Below are 18,045 nucleotides of genomic sequence, written 5' to 3'. Positions count from 1 at the left end.
AAAAAAATAACTCAAAAAAAGTAGAGTGAAAAAATTAAGAAGTTACTTCAATTGGAAAAAAGTTCTCAAACATTTGTTCCTAACCTGTTTTCCTGTTTTAGCTTTCCTGAAGAGGTCTTGGGTGTACAAAATATTTTCAATATTCAGATAAATATCTGTAGCTTTAGAACATGGAATGCTCAAATATAAGCAAATCTTTACATATTTTTTCCTTTAAAACTGATTTAAAGGGGGCTTCCCTGGTTGCGCAGTGGTTGAGAATCTGCCTGCTAATGCAGGGGACACGGGTTCACGCCCTGGTCTGGGAGGATCCCACATGCCGCAGAGCAACTAGGCCCGTGAGCCACAACTACTGAGCCTGCGCTCTGGAGCCTGTGCTCCGCAACAAGAGGGGCTGCGATAGTGAGAGGCCCACGCGCCGCGATGAAGAGTGGCCCCCGCTTGCCACAACTAGAGAAAGCTCTTGCACAGTAACGAAGACCCAATACAGCAAAAATAAATAAATTAATTAATAAACTCCTACCCCCAACATCTTAAAAAAAAAAAAAGTTTCATCAATGTTTTCTTAAAAAAAAAAAAACTGATTTACAGATTTATTAAAGATTTATAAAATATATATTTTAAAAAGTTTGCAGATTTGTATCTTGACATTCACTGTGCCTGTTCTGTGTAGTACTTGTAAGGCTAGTGCAAGTACACCTGATTATGGAACCACTTCGTTCTTCATTCCTTCCCTCCCCTGGGTTGATTTCTTCTTCCATTCACTGCCATCAGATTTCTACTCCTGTTTGGGAGGCAGTTAAATGCCAATCTCTAACCCTTAACTTTTTTTTTTTCATCATCAGTTGTACCCTCCCCTTCTAACCCTTCACACTTACATATACACACATACCCTCTACAGGTTGATCTTCTGTTTGTATTACAGGGACTGAATTAGAGTATAGGGCTATGGTAAGTTATTCAGTTTCCTTATTTTATTTGTATTAATATTTACCATTAAGTATTTGCCTTAAAACTAACAAACTGATCTTGTAAAAGATTTGACTTGATAATATGTTTAAACTCAAATAATTTTTAAATGGCAACTGTTTCTTTTTTTAAAGAAGCTTGGTGAAGATGAAGAGGAGCTATCTGAATTGCAGCTTCGTCTTTTGGCTCTTCAGTCAGCCAGTAAAAAATGGCAACAAAAAGAACAGCAGGTGATGAAAGAAAGCAAAGAAAAGCTGACTAAGATGAAAACTGTACAGCAAAAAGTTAAAACCAGTACAAAAACACATTCAGCCAAAAAAGTTAGCACTACAGGTGATCATTTCTGTTAAATTCTTTTAATTGATTTCCTATATCAGTATGGTTTTTAGATTTTAATTCAGAAAGTTTTGAGCTGAGAATTATATCCTGACTAAAGGATAATCTTATATAAATGAACTTAGAGGAACAGCTGTATATGTGACTTAATAATGAAAAAAATTGTTAAAGCTCTTATTTTCTTTTATCTTCTAGAAAATTCTAACTCTAATAGGTACTGATGTTTCTGTATTTTTTATTTAAAGCTAAACAAGCATTGAGGAAGCAGCAAACAAAGGCATGGAAGAAACTACAACAACAAAAAGAACAGGAAAGACAGAAAGAAGAGGATCAACGGAAACAAGCTGAAGAAGAAGAGAGAAGGAAAAGAGAAGAAGAAATCAGAAAAATTCGAGATCTCTCAAATCAGGAAGAGCAATACAATCGATTCATGAAATTGGTTGGTGGAAAGAGGAGATCAAGGAGTAAAGTAAGGAGTTCAAAAATACAAAATCAAAATATTACTCAAATTTAACTGTCCTTATAGTCTTATTTCATAAATTCAGTCAACTAAGAAAAAGTACTAAGTTCTTTTGTTTGATAGAGCTCATTATATAAATAACTCTTGGGAAGAAGGGAAGGCAGGTTATAATTGAGAATGAGTCGTTTTTATAGTTATAGATATTAGAAATAGAATAAATGAAAGGCTAATATAATATTATGGTTAGAAAAGCTTCCTTTTGACTTTTTTGTCATTTTCTGTTTAGAAGAAAGTAACATTACTGAGTTGTAGTGAGGACTTATTCTTAAAATGACTGTTCCCTATTAGTTTTCCATTTTTTAGTAATGTAGAATTAGAAATGTGTCATGATTAATTGATATGGCCTATTTTAAAAGAAAGTTAAATCATCATATAGTAATAGCATTAGTGCATGTGACTTTAGTTATCAAGCATTTGTGAGCCTTTATTATGTATAAGTCATTGATAATGACTAAGTCATTGTCTTTTATGGATGGTGTTAGGAAGTAAACTGGAGATTTAATACTGATCTAGTGCTATTAGCAGTGACAAATTTCAGAATTCTGAGCTTTAATAATACACTCACGAGTGTAGTCTCATACACTCGTGAGTGTATTATTAAAGAATAGAGGGATATTAAGGAATAAGAGCTCTTTAATTGTAGGAAGTCAAGAGTTAGGTTTGCTTAAGTAAGGAATATGTAAGTATTCATACTTTGAACTTCCAGAAAGCACTTTGATAGAATCTTTTTTTAGAGAAGTATTTTATTAATAGTTGTATGTTACTCATATCCATCTGGATAGTTTTTTGTTTTTTGTTTTTGTGGTACGCAGGCCTCTCACTGTTGTGGCCTCTCCCATTGCGGAGCACAGGCTCTGGACGCGCAGGCTCAGCGGCCATGGCTCACGGGCCTAGCTGCTCCACGTCATGTGGGATCTTACCAGACTGGGGCACGAACCCGTGTCCCCTGCATCGGCAGGCGGACTCTCAACCAATGCGCCACCAGGGAAGCCCTGGATAGTTTTTGCTAGTTTTCAATTTGTTATAAACTGTCTCTGAGTGGAACATTGTAAGAAGTAAAAAAAAAAAAAAAAAGAAAAAGAAAAAGAAAAAGGGAAAGAAAAAGAAAACATACGAGCATATGACAAGGGTTTTTAGTTTTCAGTTATCATTAGTTTATTCATAACTAAAATGTTAATGGATTATTTGGGCAATATTCTAAATATAGTTTTGATTACATAAAACTTGAATTCATTTATCTGATTTCTTAGCTTACAGAGAGAGGCCATTAGTATTTATGAGCTTGGGGTCATCTTATTTTCTAGAGGAATAGCTGATTATTTAGTGGCTCAGCTCACTCTGGGAGATTTCATCTGTATATGTAGTACTTGCTAGTTTCATTTTCTGACAGTTGTAAAATGTCAACCACAGTGTACCTGTCATGTATATTGAATTTCCCCAATCAGGTGTGATAGGCAGTTCTAACTGGATCATCATGATTTTTGATACTGTTCTGCATAAAAGATAATTATTAATTGCTTTGTAATTTCTAGCCTAAGAATAGATTAAGACAGAAAATGTTGTGAAACTAAAAAAAAAATCTTATGTAATTAGTCTTCAGATCCTGACCTGAGACGATCCTTAGATAAGCAACCTACTGATAGTGGAGGAGGCATTTATCAATATGATAACTATGAAGAAGTTGCTATGGATACAGATAGTGAAACCAATTCTCCAGGTATGAGCCAAACCTTAAAACATTTGCATATTCACAATTATTAAGTAGAAAATGGTCAGAAAGCTACCCAAAACCTTGAAAGAAATGTGTAATGAAGGTGAGATTTGCTGGCGGGTTGTACAACCATACATATTATTTGGTGTTATAAATACTTCAAGAGCAAACCTCAGATGTGTAATATTAACCTTTATTTCTAAGTATTTCTTTCTATATAGCATTTTAATAAGAAGGCAGTGTTTTACTGTTAACTATGTGATCTAAAAAGTGAAGATTGTGGGAAAGGTGAGAACACTGTTTTAAAAAACAAATAAACAAACCTTTGCTTTCTTAAATATCTTTGTATCTAAGGCATTCTTCGCTTTAGTTTAAAAAAGCGGGGGCGATCTTTCTTGATTTTAGGCTTCCTTCCTCCTTCCACTGATGGATGATACTCTGTAGGAAAAGGGAGATGGAAAGTGATACTAGTGGTGTCTTAGGATCAGCTGGTTAGAACTGTTAGGGCTGTACCTCAGTTGGATTGCACATTTTAGGGTATGACCATCCTTGTGGGCTAGAGGCTCGCTTTAGTTGATATTCAGTGGTGATCAGCTGGGAGAGACCTGTTCTCTTACTAATTAACACACATAAGCTGAGGCAGACAACCAAATGCAGTTGGTGTTCTAGGAACTAGAATACTTACCTGCAAGGCCACATGATCAGTGTTTTTCTTCCAGTGGTCATATTGTGAGACCAAATTAAACTAGAATTCTACTTTAGTGTGCCTAGAGAGAAGGCAAAATCTGTATGATTTGGTAATGTTAATAAAAGTGCTCATTTTCAGGTTACTATGTTTCGGTTCATATTTAATAATCTTATATTTTGATTTCATAGTTTAATTCTCTTTGGTCAGTCTTTAATTTTCATATTTCCAGGTTCCTGGAGATGATTCATTGTAGTTCCCAAGTATTGACAATATTATTATTACTCTTTCTATAAAATAATTTTATGATCTACCCTCTTAAAAGAATTTTGTAAAAAATTATTATACAGAGAATGTACTCTACTCAGTTTTCTAAATTTTAACTTTTTGCCATATTCATCACAAATATTTACGTTTTCAAGAAGTAAAGTGTTCTAAGGGTCAGTGTATAGTCAAATGGCATCATTTGGGCCACAAGTCAGCCCCATATAAGGCATGTGGTTAATATCTGTATTGACTTGAGAGACAACGGGGACAAAGAAGAAATGTTAGTTTTCCCTAAGGTTGTATGGTCATTGAGTAGCAAGAGTAGTCTTTGAATCTGCCAGATTTCAGTGAGTCTAAAGAAACCACGGACAGTAAAATGTGCAATTATCAATATTTTTAGCTGCTGCCAAGGAAGAAATGCTAACAATTTAACTGAGATGCATCAGTAACTATTTCAGAATTATTAATATTTATTTTTTTATTTATTTGGCTGCATCAATGTCTTAGTTGTGGCATGTGGGATCTTCTAGTTGCGGCATGCAAACTCTTAGTTGTGACATGTGGGATCTAGTTCCCTGACCAGGGATCAAACCCGGGCCCCCTGCATTGGGAGGGAGTCTTAGCCGCTGGGCCACCAGGGAAGTCCCCAGAATTATTAAAATGTGAAAAAGTGTACACTTTAATAATTAAATACAATGGGTAATTCTTTTCATTGCTAGTCCTGTTTGCTTTCTATCCAATTTAAATAGTCCATTTCTTCACTTTTCTCCACATGAAGGGAGGAATGGAGTCACCACATCACTGTTTTCCTTTGGTTAGGACACTTTGGCAGATTCAGGGGAATTTTTTGTTTTACTATTTCTTAAAAAGTATGTTTATTTCAAAAAAAAAAAAGTGTTTCTAGCCTTTCCTGCTCTATTCCCTGTTACCACCACTAGGTGAAAAGTAGAACAAAGTAGAGAGTTTTGAGGGACTAAATATCAACTTAAGTGGATGGCTGATTTTTTGTAATGATATAAGGACAATTTTAAATAGGTGGAGGTGGTCTCATGGAGGTTAAATATTTTATTGGAGATTAATAAAATCTCACTTGTACTCTACTTAGATGCAATTGTATTTCTTTAAAAATATCATAAATTTAATTTATTCCTGTTGAAATATATCTATTATTAAACTCTTGTAAAAAAATTTTTTTGCAGCTCCTTCACCAGTGCAACCACCATTCTTCTCTGAATGTTCATTGGGGTATTTTTCTCCGGCACCATCTGTTTCTTTGCCTCCACCACCTCAGGTTTCTGTAAGTGAGAATTGATAAGATTTCTACGAAAATTTTGTAGCCTTATGTCTTTTCTAATTTGTTTTGAAAAGCTGGCCTATAATTAATTGTTAGGTTTGAAGAGAGTGTAAAATCAAAATTGCTTATCAGAATTAATAGCTATGAAATCTGTGGAATAAACAGTTGATTAATTATTGGCAGACTATCCATTTGGTAGATTTTTTTCGTAGCTAATTTTTAATCTCATGTTGACTTTCTTTCAGTACTTAGTATGTTTCCTTCTTTCTTCTCTTTGTTCCTCTTTGTTCCTCAGAAAATGTATTCCAAAGCAGAGTAAGAATTATCTATTGTTTTGGATTTTTTTAGGGGGAATTGGGATTTAAGTGCATTAAGGTGCTTCTAGAAACTTTTTTCCTTTCTCCTCTTTTGATTAAATAGTTACTTATAATTTGAAAATTCAGTAAAAGAAAAGCATTGTCTATGCAAGTTAATTTCTTTTCCCCACCTTTTGAAAGAACTGCCAGTCCCTGTTAAAAAAAAAAAGAAAGAAAAAAAAAAGGAAGTGGGGGATCACTAAGTAAAATTTCTGAAATTATTTCAGATGAGAGAACCTAGAGGTCACACTGGATCTCTCTTAGTAGGTTAGTGGGGACCTTGCCATTTCACAGTTCCTAGGTAGGTATCTGGTGTCCTCCTAGGAGGTTGAAGATGAGGGGAATATTAGAGCAGAGAGTGAGAGAGAAACATTTTTTCTTTCTTCCTTGAATTGTTTTATATGCCAAGGGAAATACTGGAAGGTCTTCGAAGCAAAAATATGTGCAAATTCAGGGATTTGGGTAAAATTGTCTTTATAGATAATCTCGAAGAAGCCATTTCACAAGGATTTTATGAGGGTAGTGGTGACTCTTCTTTTTTTTTTTTTTTTTTTTTTTTTTGCGGTATGCGCGCCTCTCACTGTTGTGGCCTCTCCCGTTGCGGAGCACAGGCTCCGGATGCGCAGGCCCAGCGGCCATGGCTCACGGGCCCAGCCGCTCCGCGGCATATGGGATCCTCCCAGACCGGGGCACGAACCCGTATCCCCTGCATCGGCAGGCGGACTCTCAACCACTGCGCCACCAGGGAGGCCCGGTGACTCTTTTTTACAATTAATTCTTGAGATACTCTAGACTACCACACCCGGAATCCCTTTGGTTCCTAAGTTTTGATTTTTACTTAAGTGTCATATGTATCTGATTTTTTGTTTTCAGGTAGTCATCTAGGGAGATAGACACTGTAAAGTTTGATTTCTCTATCTTTCAGTTTATAAATTAAATGTTTCAAATATTGTTGATTTTTATTTTTTTGTAAAAATTATACTTTTTCATGGCTGAATATTGGATTTGGTTAGTTTTGAGATTTCCAGTATTCTTAGTTCACTTATGCTTACAGTAAAGTAATAACCTGTTTACCTTTTTCTAATTTAATGTTGCTCTAAAGATAAACACTTGGAATGGGTAAAATTTGCATAGTAATTATTATTTCTTTTTTTTTTAAAAAACAACTAGTCAATACCACCTTTGAGCCAGCCTTATGTGGAAGGCTTGTGTGTTTCTCTTGAACCTCTACCTCCTCTACCACCTTTACCACCTCTTCCACCTGAAGATCCAGAACAGCCTCCAAAACCACCTTTTGCAGATGAGGAAGAAGAGGAAGAAATGCTGCTTCGAGAAGAGCTACTTAAATCTCTAGCGAATAAAAGAGCTTTCAAGCCAGAGGTAATTTAGGTACCTGAACCTCTAGGTGGTGCTGTTGAGCTTAGTTTTAGGTAGCCCTACTTTTCTCTGCTAGTTTGGGATTCATTGGGCTTTTCAGTAAAGTGGGGATAAGTCTGATACTACTTTGCTCAAGACCTTTAAAGGTGACAGAAATTTCTTTTCATTTAAAATTACTTCATATCTGTCTCTTCCTTCTTTAGGAAACATCCAGTAATAGTGACCCACCTTCACCTCCAGTTCTGAACAATTCACAGCCTGTGCCAAGAAGCAATCTATCGATAGTCAGTATTAATACAGTATCTCAGCCTAGGATACAGAACCCAAAGTTTCACAGAGGACCTCGTCTTCCACGAACTGTGATCTCGGTAAAAACAAACAAAATAATTAGTCTTATTGTTATTTAAACAGCTTGTGAGAAATTTGTCTGCAGTTTTGCTGTCCTATTCCCTAACTCCTAGTTTATTATATACAAACATATATGTATTATTTTTTATTTATTAATAGTGAAATGGGAGCAGCTTCTTCACTTAAAAACTGCTAGAGTTCATGATAATATTTTTTGGGAAGCATTATTTTCCTCAGAGTGGTATTTTTTGCCATTTCCTCAGTTTTTGTTCCATATAAATTGGTCCATTTAGATTTTCTGTTTAGTCAGTTTTAGCAAATTATATATATTTTTTATTTCTCCCATCTTTGCTCATAATTTTTCAATTAATGACTATACTATAATGGAAGAACTTATGATGTTTTTCAATGTTTATTAAGGAGATTGAAATGACAATTTATTTCTACCTTGTTTTCTAATGGGTTTAAAGTAAAATGAGCAAAGCCAAGTTGAAATCTTGCCTCTGTTTGGTAAACTTATCCTACATATATAAGCACAAAAGCCAAAAAGTTTTGTTAATAATAATGTAGAATTATTAATTTTTTCTTTGGCTTTAAAAGGTTAATTTAGATTGCATTATGGTTCTTTATAGAAAGTTGGAGAAAATAAGACTTAATGAAGAAAATGATGATAGTATCTAGAGAGACTGAGAATATAATCAATAGAATATTTTTATGTTTTTGGATATAACCAGTATCTGTGGAGTGGGACAAAGTAAGTCAATTAATACAATATAAACAGGAGGAACCATAGACTGCTTGAAACCCATTATTTTTATGAATTTAAATTCATACAGATAAAGTGACTTGTTCAAGGCCATGAAGCTAATTGTGGTAGAGCCAAGAAAAGGATAGAGATACTTTTGTCATCAAGAGTAACAAATATACTGTCTTTGCAGCTTCCAAAGCATAAATCAGTGGTTGTAACCCTAAATGATTCCGATGATAGTGAATCTGATGGAGAGGCATCCAAGTCAACGAATAGTGTTTTTGGTGGATTGGAGTCCATGATTAAAGAAGCAAGACGAACTGCTGAGGTAAGTGCAGTAATGAAAGATGAAAAGATTTATTGACGATCATTAAAGTTTGTTTGTTTTTCCTGGAAATTAGACCTTAGAGGTTTAGATTTTTAATATATCGAATTACAGAAATATAAATAAGAATTACGGAAATTATAAATAATACAAATAAGTATTTGTATTATTAGGAGTTTATATAATGAAGCGTGTATAAATTTAGATAGGTTTAACTATTAAAAAACCCCTTTTATTTTTGTTTCCAGTTGACTCTCCCTTTTTTCAAAATAGTAAAATTGTGTGGATAGTTGTCCTCTGTACTAAGGAAATTTATTGTTTTGGAATTTTGTTATATTACCAGAAAATAATTTTTTTATCAAAGTGTATCACCTAAATACAACTTTTATCCCTATTCCTAATTGCAGCAGTTGCTTAGATATGAAACAGTTCAATTATTTTCAAACCATAAGTCTTGACTACTTGGATTGTACAATTAATTTGGTGGTTAACGGCCGGCATTGCGTTTTTTTAAACGGAATAGAAAATATGGATGAAGATATTTATTTATTTCTAAACATATAAATGTGTACTGGATAATGTAAAATATAGATCTTAGTGTGGGATTATAAAAGCTTTTGATCTGGTTGACTTCAAATATTTTCTAGCAAGCTTCAAAACCGAAAGTACCTCCAAAATCTGAAAAAGAAAATGATCCCATGCGAACACCTGAAGCTTTGCCTGAAGAAAAGAAGATTGAATATAGATTGTTAAAGGAAGAGATTGCCAAGTAAGTGGCATTTTATGTAATTAGCTTTAAAGGTGTGTACTATTTTCGGTGCTTAATCTGTATACAGTTTATTGGCATTGGGAAATGAAGATGATGATTTTTATCCAAGATGAAGAGTTAATGTTTTTAGAACTTGCACAGGATGGGGAGCCAGATGATCATCTGTAAGCTTGAAGGCAGTGATGCACCGAGGTATAAACAGCTTAGAAAAAGATAAAAGCTGTTACAAAGGAGAACTACACTATCAGCTTTGAATGCCAACTTGGGTCATGCATATTGGTCATCATTGTTATTAGTCAATATGTTAGTCACTTAGTTAATATTTTTACTTTATTTTATGAAATAGAATACATCTTTAAAAAATAATTTCAGTTTATTTTTTGGTATAATTTATTAATCTTTATTGATTATTTTAGTCGTGAGAAGCAGCGTTTGATTAAATCAGATCAGCTGAAGACAAGTTCATCATCCCCAGCAAACTCTGATGTAGAAATTGATGGGATTGGCAGGATAGCAATGGTTACTAAGCAGGTTACAGATGCAGAAGCAAAACTTAAAAAACATAGGTGAGTCTCATTATCTGATTAAATACTGCATGTATCTAAGTGTTCCTATATTAGAGGGATATATTTTTGTGGTGTATGTCAGTAATAAGTATACTGTGTGATTACTAATTCTTTCATACTTGATAGGCCTAGAGAAGGCTGTCATTTTGTCGAATTGTACATTTACGTGAAGTAATAGTATTAATGTTTAAATAAAAATATCAAGACTTCAAAAGAAAGTTTTCCCCTTCAGATTTATGTTTGGCTTAAAACCTCTGGCCTGTTTTTTAAAGACCTTTATTGGAAGCATATTTTTATTGTTAAAATTGGTAGACTTGATTGTTGGCAATAGTCATTACTTAGTCTGTTCAGTAAGACACATGGTCAAATATTGTGTTATTACAAAAAATATGATATGCAGTAACATTAAGATACCCTGATATTAGAGATCTGAAAAATGTTACTCATAGATGAAATATTGTGAAATATTGTGGTGACCATAAATCTCCAAAATTATCAACGAGAAATGGTACTGTGTATGTTTTAAAAGAAATGAAAATAAATTCATATAGATTCCATTTCTTTAATAACTTTTATAACAAATGAAAAGATTTTTAAAAATTCTTTGTCTTTCTATTCCCCATTCTCTTTATCACATATTCTCTGTTGTTATGATTCATTCTAGATGTCATGTGTCATGACTGTTTGAAATATGGTATCTTTCTGGGAAAGATTCTTGATTTTTTTTTATCACAATATTCAGAAGTTGAAAAGATGAAAATCTGTATCTGTAAATTTGTCTTTTTGTCCTGATTTTTACTTCTCAGTTCCAGTCTTTACATCTGTCTATTGTTTAAAAATTAGACGTCTTTTTCTCTCCTTTGCTTTGCTTTAGATAAAATGAGTTAGAGGTTTGTAAATTAATTAAATGTGCTTGATTATGTTTATTAGATGTTTATTTGTGTGTTTATTAGGAGCATTATAAATGAAACTAAATGGCGATTTTCTGTCTTAAGTCTTCATTTTTCTTTTTTTATTTGAGGTTTTTTTTATTTTTTATGTTTTTAATTTTTTGGGGGGGTGTTGGGTCTTCATTGCTGCACGCGGGCTTTCTTTAGTTGTGGTGAGTGGGGCTATTCTTCACTGTGGCATGTGGGCTTCAGTAGTTGTGGCACACGGGCTTCAGTAGTTGTGGCTCGTGGGCTCTATAGCACAGGCTCAGTAGTTGTGGTGCACGGGCTTGGTTGCTCCACGGGCTTGGTTGCTCCACGGCCTTTGGGATCTTCCTGGACCAGAGCTTGAACCTGTGACCCCTGCATTGTCAGGCGGATTCTTAACCACTGCGCCACCAGGGAAGCCCTCTTGAGTCCTCATTTTTCAGGAGTTATTTAGGGCTACATTGAAGGTTACTATTAATAGCTTTTCAACTGTAATTCACATTACTCAGATGCATGTTTTGTTTTGTTTTTTAAAGATCAGACCCAGGGAATTCTCTGGTGGTCCAGTGGTTAGGACTCTGCGCTTTCATTGCTGAGGGCCTGGGTTCAGTATCTGGTCGGGGAACTAAGATCCCACAAGCCGCGTGGTGCTGCCAAAAAAAAAAAACGACCAACCCATATTTGCTTTCATAAAATTTAACAGTGTCTATCTGAATACTTATTTTATTCTTCTAAATATTTACCTCTGTGTATCATAAACATATTTTTAAAAATGAGCTATTACTTTTTAAGTTTTTTATTCTGATGGTGTCAGTCCACTAGTTTAGAAAAACGTTCATAAGACTTTTGTTATTTCCCAATTAGGATTCTCTTGATGAAAGATGAATCTGTTTTAAAGAATCTAGTACAGCAAGAAGCTAAGAAGAAAGAATCTGTTCGAAATGCTGAAACAAAAATTACAAAACTTACAGAGCAGCTTCAGGCAACAGAGAAAATTCTCAGTGTCAACAGAATGTTTTTGAAGAAGCTTCAGGAACAAGTAATGTTCTTTTCTTAAATTCAAATATTGTAGTCCCATGTTTACTACACATTTTTATGGGCCAAATTTTTAATAAAACCATAAACCAAAGCCATCAAAATGTGTAACCTATACATTGTTCTCCATTGAGATGTAATATTAGCATATTTTTAATTTTCACTTGAATACCCCAAAGAAATTATGTTTAAGAAGGTATTTCCTCTCCTAAGATTTACATATTCAGAATTACCCTATATTTCAGATTCACAGAGTTCAACAACGTGTTACAGTTAAGAAAGCTTTGACTCTGAAGTATGGAGAAGAACTTGCTCGTGCAAAAGCAGTGGCTAGTAAAGAAATAGGAAAACGTAAACTGGAACAAGATCACCTTGGAGTAAGTTGTTTGTAGAAATATTTAATGTTTGAAAAGGAGAAGGTTTTAATTATTCTTTTGAGGGTAAGAGATGCATAAAAAGTTCAAGCTTTTCCCTGCAGATTCAAAGAGAATAAGATTAAAGTTTTGTTTTTAAATGGCACCCACATATTTGGAAACTTTTGTTTGTTTGTTTGTTTTTTGTACCTCATAGATTAACTAGCAAATCTGTTGGAGGCTTTTGTAAAACTGTTTTATTCTCGTTATTGACTTAGTTTTATAATGTTGGCATTGTATTGTAGGGATAGCACAATTATCTTACCAAAAATTGTTTATAAAGTCATAGCAGTATAAAATATTGCTATCATTTTTCCCCCCAGCCTAACAAAATGATGAGACTGGACAATTCTCCAATATCAAGTCCAAGAAAGCATTCAGCAGAACTAATTGCTATGGAAAAAAGACGATTGCAAAAGCTAGAATATGAATATGCCCTGAAAATTCAGAAACTAAAAGAAGCCAGGGCCCTTAAAGCAAAGGAACAGCAAAATATTGGTCCACTTGTGGAAGAGGAACCTGAATTTTCTTTGCCTCAACCCTCACTTCACGATCTGACTCAAGATAAATTAAGTCTGGACACTGAGGAAAATGATGTTGATGATGAGATTTTGTCTGGGTCAAACAGAGAAAGAAGAAGATCCTTCTTAGAATCCAATTCTTTTACTAAACCTAACCTTAAGCACACTGATACACCTAACAAAGAATGTATAAACAAACCTACTAAGAATACAGTAGAAAAACCAGAACTTTTTCTAGGGTTAAAAATTGGTGAATTGCAGAAATTATATTCAAAAGCTGATAGCTTAAAACAACTGATTTTAAAAACTACCACAGGCATTACAGACAAGGTTTTGCGTGGTCAGGTAACTGAACATTTCATATTCTTTATAAAATCTAGAATTCACCCTAGCCTTTACTACCTTATGAAATTTCTGTTTTCTTTTGCAGGAGATTTCTGTGGATGTGGATTTCGTGACAGGACAGAGTAAAACAACAGAAGTGAAGCCATGTCCGTTTAGACCCTACCATAGTCCCCTTCTAGTTTTTAAGTCTTACAGGTATAGAAGAAAGATTCAGTAAACTTGAGGTTCAGGATTGCTCCTTGTTCTTAATGATACGTTAATCTGGAATGTGTGATGACCATGAAAAAAAAATTGAATCATGGCTGCTCAGAAATGAACTTGTCCTTTTAGGGAATATAAAAATTTAAGTGCCTTGTTGTCAAACTTGAACCAAACAGGAAGTAAGATTTAACTTACACTTGGGTTTACTAATTCTTATCAAATCCTAATTTCTGGCTACTGGTGAAATTGTGGAGAATTCTGAATTACTACATCTGTTAAGGATTTTAGGAAAAATAACTGGAGTCTTAGGAGAATTTAAAATTTTTGCTTTTTAATTTTATTGTTACTCTAAGGAATGCATTGGCTAGCTTTCCTAAAATTGATTTGACACTTTCAGATGATTAACTTTGGGAGGTTGTCTCTTTTTTTTTTAAAGACTCTTTAGAAGCTGTGAGACTATTGAATTGGTATGATTTAATCATAAAATCGTACAACACCTACCAGGTAGTATAGACTTCTTCTCTAGTTTTTGGTTGGCTGGTAATGTGTGGAAGAAATACCAGTGTTATACAGCATTTTATTATGTGGTAGGGAAATGCTACGTTTAGAATACAGGATATTTTTGTTCTTTGTTTTCTATTTCAGATATTTTATGTCTGGGTATAAAAGTAGTTTGTCCCTATGACTTGATATTCTGGTTGTTTTCTAGAGTTAATTTTGGTATTAAGTAATTAGATAAATAGTAAGCTCAAAGTATAGAAACTTTAATTGAGAAAGAAAAAATGAAAAAATTTTAAAATTTCTGAGGAATGTTTATGGAGCATCGTAATGTGCCTCTCTACCTCTCTTCTTAGGTTTAGTCCATACTATCGAACCAAGGAAAAACTTCCCCTAAGCTCAGTATCATATAGTAATATGATCGAACCAGATCAGTGTTTCTGCCGTTTTGATTTAACAGGAACATGTAATGATGATGATTGTCAGTGGTGAGTAGCTTTTATTTGTTAACATTTTATAATTTAAAAGGCAGTCTTGGTTATGTAGCTTTGATATATACATGATTATCTTTTCTGTGTTGTTATTTTATTTTAGGCAGCATACACAAGACTATACGCTTAGCCGAAAACAGCTATTCCAGGACATTCTGTCATATAATCTGTCTTTGATTGGTTGTTCAGAGACAAGCACTGATGAAGAAATTGCTGCTGCAGCAGGTTTTAAAGACCTCTTGTTTCCCAAGTGAAAATTGAATTTAGGCAATTTAAAAGTTTTATATTCAGTTGTTGACATCTTTAAATAGCCATAATAATTCAGTATGTTCATCTTTGACACTTTATCTAGATCTGCTCTGTCCAGTACAGTAGTCACTAGCCATGTGTTGCTATTTAAGTTAATTAAGTAAAAATTTGCTTCCTCAGTCACACTAGCCACATTTCAGGTGCTCAGTAGGTACTATTGAGCTCAGTATTGGTAAGTGCTTACCAGTAAGACATTGCAGGTGTGAGACATTTCCATTATTGCAGACAGTTCTTTTGACGGAGCTCATCTAAATATTTCACTTTATTTAGAAGAATATGTTAATATAGTATAGAAATAATACCAATGATTTAAAAATAGACCCTATTTTTATTTACTATTTTCAAAAATAGAGGGGGATTAGAAGTTGAGGTGACTATAATTTCAGATTCTACAATGAAATAAAAAAGGACTTTATACACTTTGACACTGTAGAAAGCATAGATTACTGCCAGACATTGTGAATAAATGTTGTTATGCTTTTTCCCAGATTGAGTGCCAAATATTAAACCTTAAACTACAAGTCTTTCGAAGTAGGGGAATTAGTGTTTGTTAAATTCAGTATTATCACAACTCAGAGTGATGGTAACATCACTGGATCTATTTAGTCATTCCTAATTAGGGACTTTAATTTTCACTTGCCTAGGTTGTTTTAGGAAATACTTTTTTTCAGTCCAAATTGGGGTGCATGATATGGTAGGATTTGCTGTAGTAGTTAAGATAATGTAGACCCTGCCCTTTAGAAATCCATAGGTGTTTTTGACTAGTACCTTTAATTTTTAGACTATTCTTTACTTCATACTCTTTAATTAGCCTCATCTCTGTAATCCGTGTTTTTTATACTTTTTATGAAGATAGCATTGCTCTAATTTCAGAAAAATATGTTGAGAAACTTTTTGGAGTAAACAAAGATCGAATGTCAATGGACCAGATGGCTGTTCTCCTTGTGAGCAATATCAATGAAAGTAAAGGCCATAGTGAGTATATGTATCTTTCTCTCACACAAAAGGACCTTAGAGTTTATGAGAACAAATTTTTTGGCATTATGTAGAAATATATGTATACCATGTCTGAATAACATGATAGAATAAATTTAGCTCTTTTTGAGTACCATTTGGGTATCCTTCAAAACTATAAAAGGCTAGTTCTGTTAACCAGCAGTCTTCTCCTGTCTACTTTAGCACCTCCATTTACAACCTACAAAGATAAAAGAAAGTGGAAGCCAAAGTTTTGGAGAAAACCTATTTCAGAGAATAATTTCAGTAGTGATGAGGAACAGTCTACAGGACCTATTAAGTATGGTAAGAAGTAATTTAAGATCCAGAATCATTAAATTGTGGTGTTACACTTTGCTAACACTTTGCTAATCTTTTGGTGTAATCTACTAGCCTTTTAAAAGTTTCTGTTTTTAAAAAAGTGATGCTGCTTGGCATTTAAGGCAATTAGTTCTTCCTTGGACAAGACTGTGCCTTATATTGCAGGATGTTTTGTTTTCACGACCCCTGCCCAGTAAATGCATGGATCACCCTTTAGTAAATGTGACAGCTTTAAATATTACTTGAGTGGGGAGAGGGGAGCAGTGCTGCTCCCATTTGAGAACTACTGCCTGGCCTGTGTCCTTCTTGAGAGCAGGAGTTCTATTTTATTTTATCTTTGAGTCTGTGTTTTCTGACATGCAGTAGGCTCACAGAATGAATGAATTAAATGAGTGAACAAAGTAATGTATAAATGAGTGCCTTATTGTCGAATACATCTTACATTATATTCTCAAGTTTGCATAATTTAATTGCCTACTATTGGTGGATTAGCAAATATGCTCTCCTGTACTTATTTACATTAACACTTTTTCTCTAATTTAGATGTAGTGGAATATGGAATAAATCATCTTCATAAATTATTATAATTCTCTTAAAACTTAATGAATGTGAATTATCAGTTGATGTCATTTACTCTTAGAGTAGAGAGGTCATACTTCTGGTTTGCCCAGCAGAGTTCTAGTTTATACCTGTCATCCTGGTGTAATTTTTATTAACATCCCTTTTTACTCTTAGAAGTTTCCTGGTTTGGACAATAAACTATATGATTGCTCTACCTTAAAGCTATGAGCTTTAGATTTTTAGATTATTTTAAAGATAAGGCCAATCGTTTTTTCTTGGGTTTGTGGATTTAGAGAAATTGTGAAGCTAATGGTGCTTTTTCTTATAGTCTTCCAGACAGAGAACCGAATAAATGTTCCAGCTTTGGATACAGTTGTCACTCCAGATGATGTCAGATACTTTACAAATGAGACTGATGACATTGCTAATTTAGAAGCAAGTGTGCTTGAAAATCCTTCTCATGTACAACTTTGGCTCAAGCTTGCATACAAGTACCTGAATCAAAATGAGGGGTACGTCCCCTTCTATCTTTGTGTAAACTGTTGCACATATATATTTTTATGTTTGAAGTTTATTTCATCTCTGGTAATCAGGTTTCCTTGCTACTATCAATGGAGTCTTTGTTTTTTGACAAAGCCAAAAGCACTTAATTGTTTTAAAGCTATTAGAAAAAGTTTAAGATTAGATCTTGAGTTATGTGCATGGCTTAGTGTATGGGTAATAAATTAGCTACAGTTTTTAACTTAAGTAGGCTCTTATTTCAAAGCAGTGTCAGTTAAAACAGTAAATTCTGAGTGGTCCAAGAATTAATCATTGGATTTTTTAATAAGTCAGGTAGTCATGGTCTCAATAAAATTGTGATAAAGTCACAGTGGAACAGGTTAAATTTCATGTTAGTTTTAATTTGGAGATTTCAAGCTTGTCTAAGAACCTCTAAATTCTGGTGAATTGACTTTTTTCTGTGTGTGGTGTTGTGTTATGTGTATTCAAATAAGATAAATAGTAATTTATCTCAAAAATGACAGCTCCTATTACATAATTGTGTTTTTTGACTCCTACTTGTTGATAGGATTGCCAGGAATAATTTCTTACTACCAGGAGTAATATTTATTACTGTAATTTTAGAATTACAATAGTAAGGTTTTTTTTTTTTAAACAGGCTGCTCTGT

The 18,045-nt window shown here is 33.8% G+C and overlaps 1 protein-coding gene across 2 annotated transcripts in view; it reads left to right on the top strand.

Moving 5' to 3' along the window:
• The window catches only part of ZFC3H1 (zinc finger C3H1-type containing), a 49,226-nt gene that overhangs the window by 14,331 nt on the left and 16,850 nt on the right, over window positions 1-18,045 (top strand). The window contains exons 4-21 of one of the 2 annotated variants that reach the window (XM_082637077.1): window positions 1,107-1,302; window positions 1,551-1,774; window positions 3,419-3,542; window positions 5,688-5,785; window positions 7,309-7,518; window positions 7,719-7,883; window positions 8,802-8,939; window positions 9,584-9,705; window positions 10,122-10,271; window positions 12,053-12,227; window positions 12,469-12,600; window positions 12,960-13,502; window positions 13,588-13,697; window positions 14,558-14,689; window positions 14,796-14,917; window positions 15,875-15,976; window positions 16,181-16,300; window positions 17,205-17,388. In XM_082637077.1, the coding sequence (XP_082493203.1) occupies window positions 1,107-1,302; window positions 1,551-1,774; window positions 3,419-3,542; window positions 5,688-5,785; window positions 7,309-7,518; window positions 7,719-7,883; window positions 8,802-8,939; window positions 9,584-9,705; window positions 10,122-10,271; window positions 12,053-12,227; window positions 12,469-12,600; window positions 12,960-13,502; window positions 13,588-13,697; window positions 14,558-14,689; window positions 14,796-14,917; window positions 15,875-15,976; window positions 16,181-16,300; window positions 17,205-17,388 (3,047 nt within the window). Of the gene's footprint in view, window positions 1-1,103; window positions 1,303-1,550; window positions 1,775-3,418; window positions 3,543-5,687; window positions 5,786-7,308; window positions 7,519-7,718; window positions 7,884-8,801; window positions 8,940-9,583; window positions 9,706-10,121; window positions 10,272-12,052; window positions 12,228-12,468; window positions 12,601-12,959; window positions 13,503-13,587; window positions 13,698-14,557; window positions 14,690-14,795; window positions 14,918-15,874; window positions 15,977-16,180; window positions 16,301-17,204; window positions 17,389-18,045 lie in introns of both variants that reach the window. The other variant, XM_082637076.1, reaches the window with a different exon arrangement.

This window comes from Mesoplodon mirus (genome assembly GCF_964341445.2).
Source record: "Mesoplodon mirus genome assembly, chromosome: 11".
NCBI classification, from domain to species: domain Eukaryota; kingdom Metazoa; phylum Chordata; class Mammalia; order Artiodactyla; family Ziphiidae; genus Mesoplodon; species Mesoplodon mirus.
The sequence above is the reverse complement of the archived record's forward strand: the minus strand, read 5'-3'. Positions and strand labels throughout refer to the sequence as shown.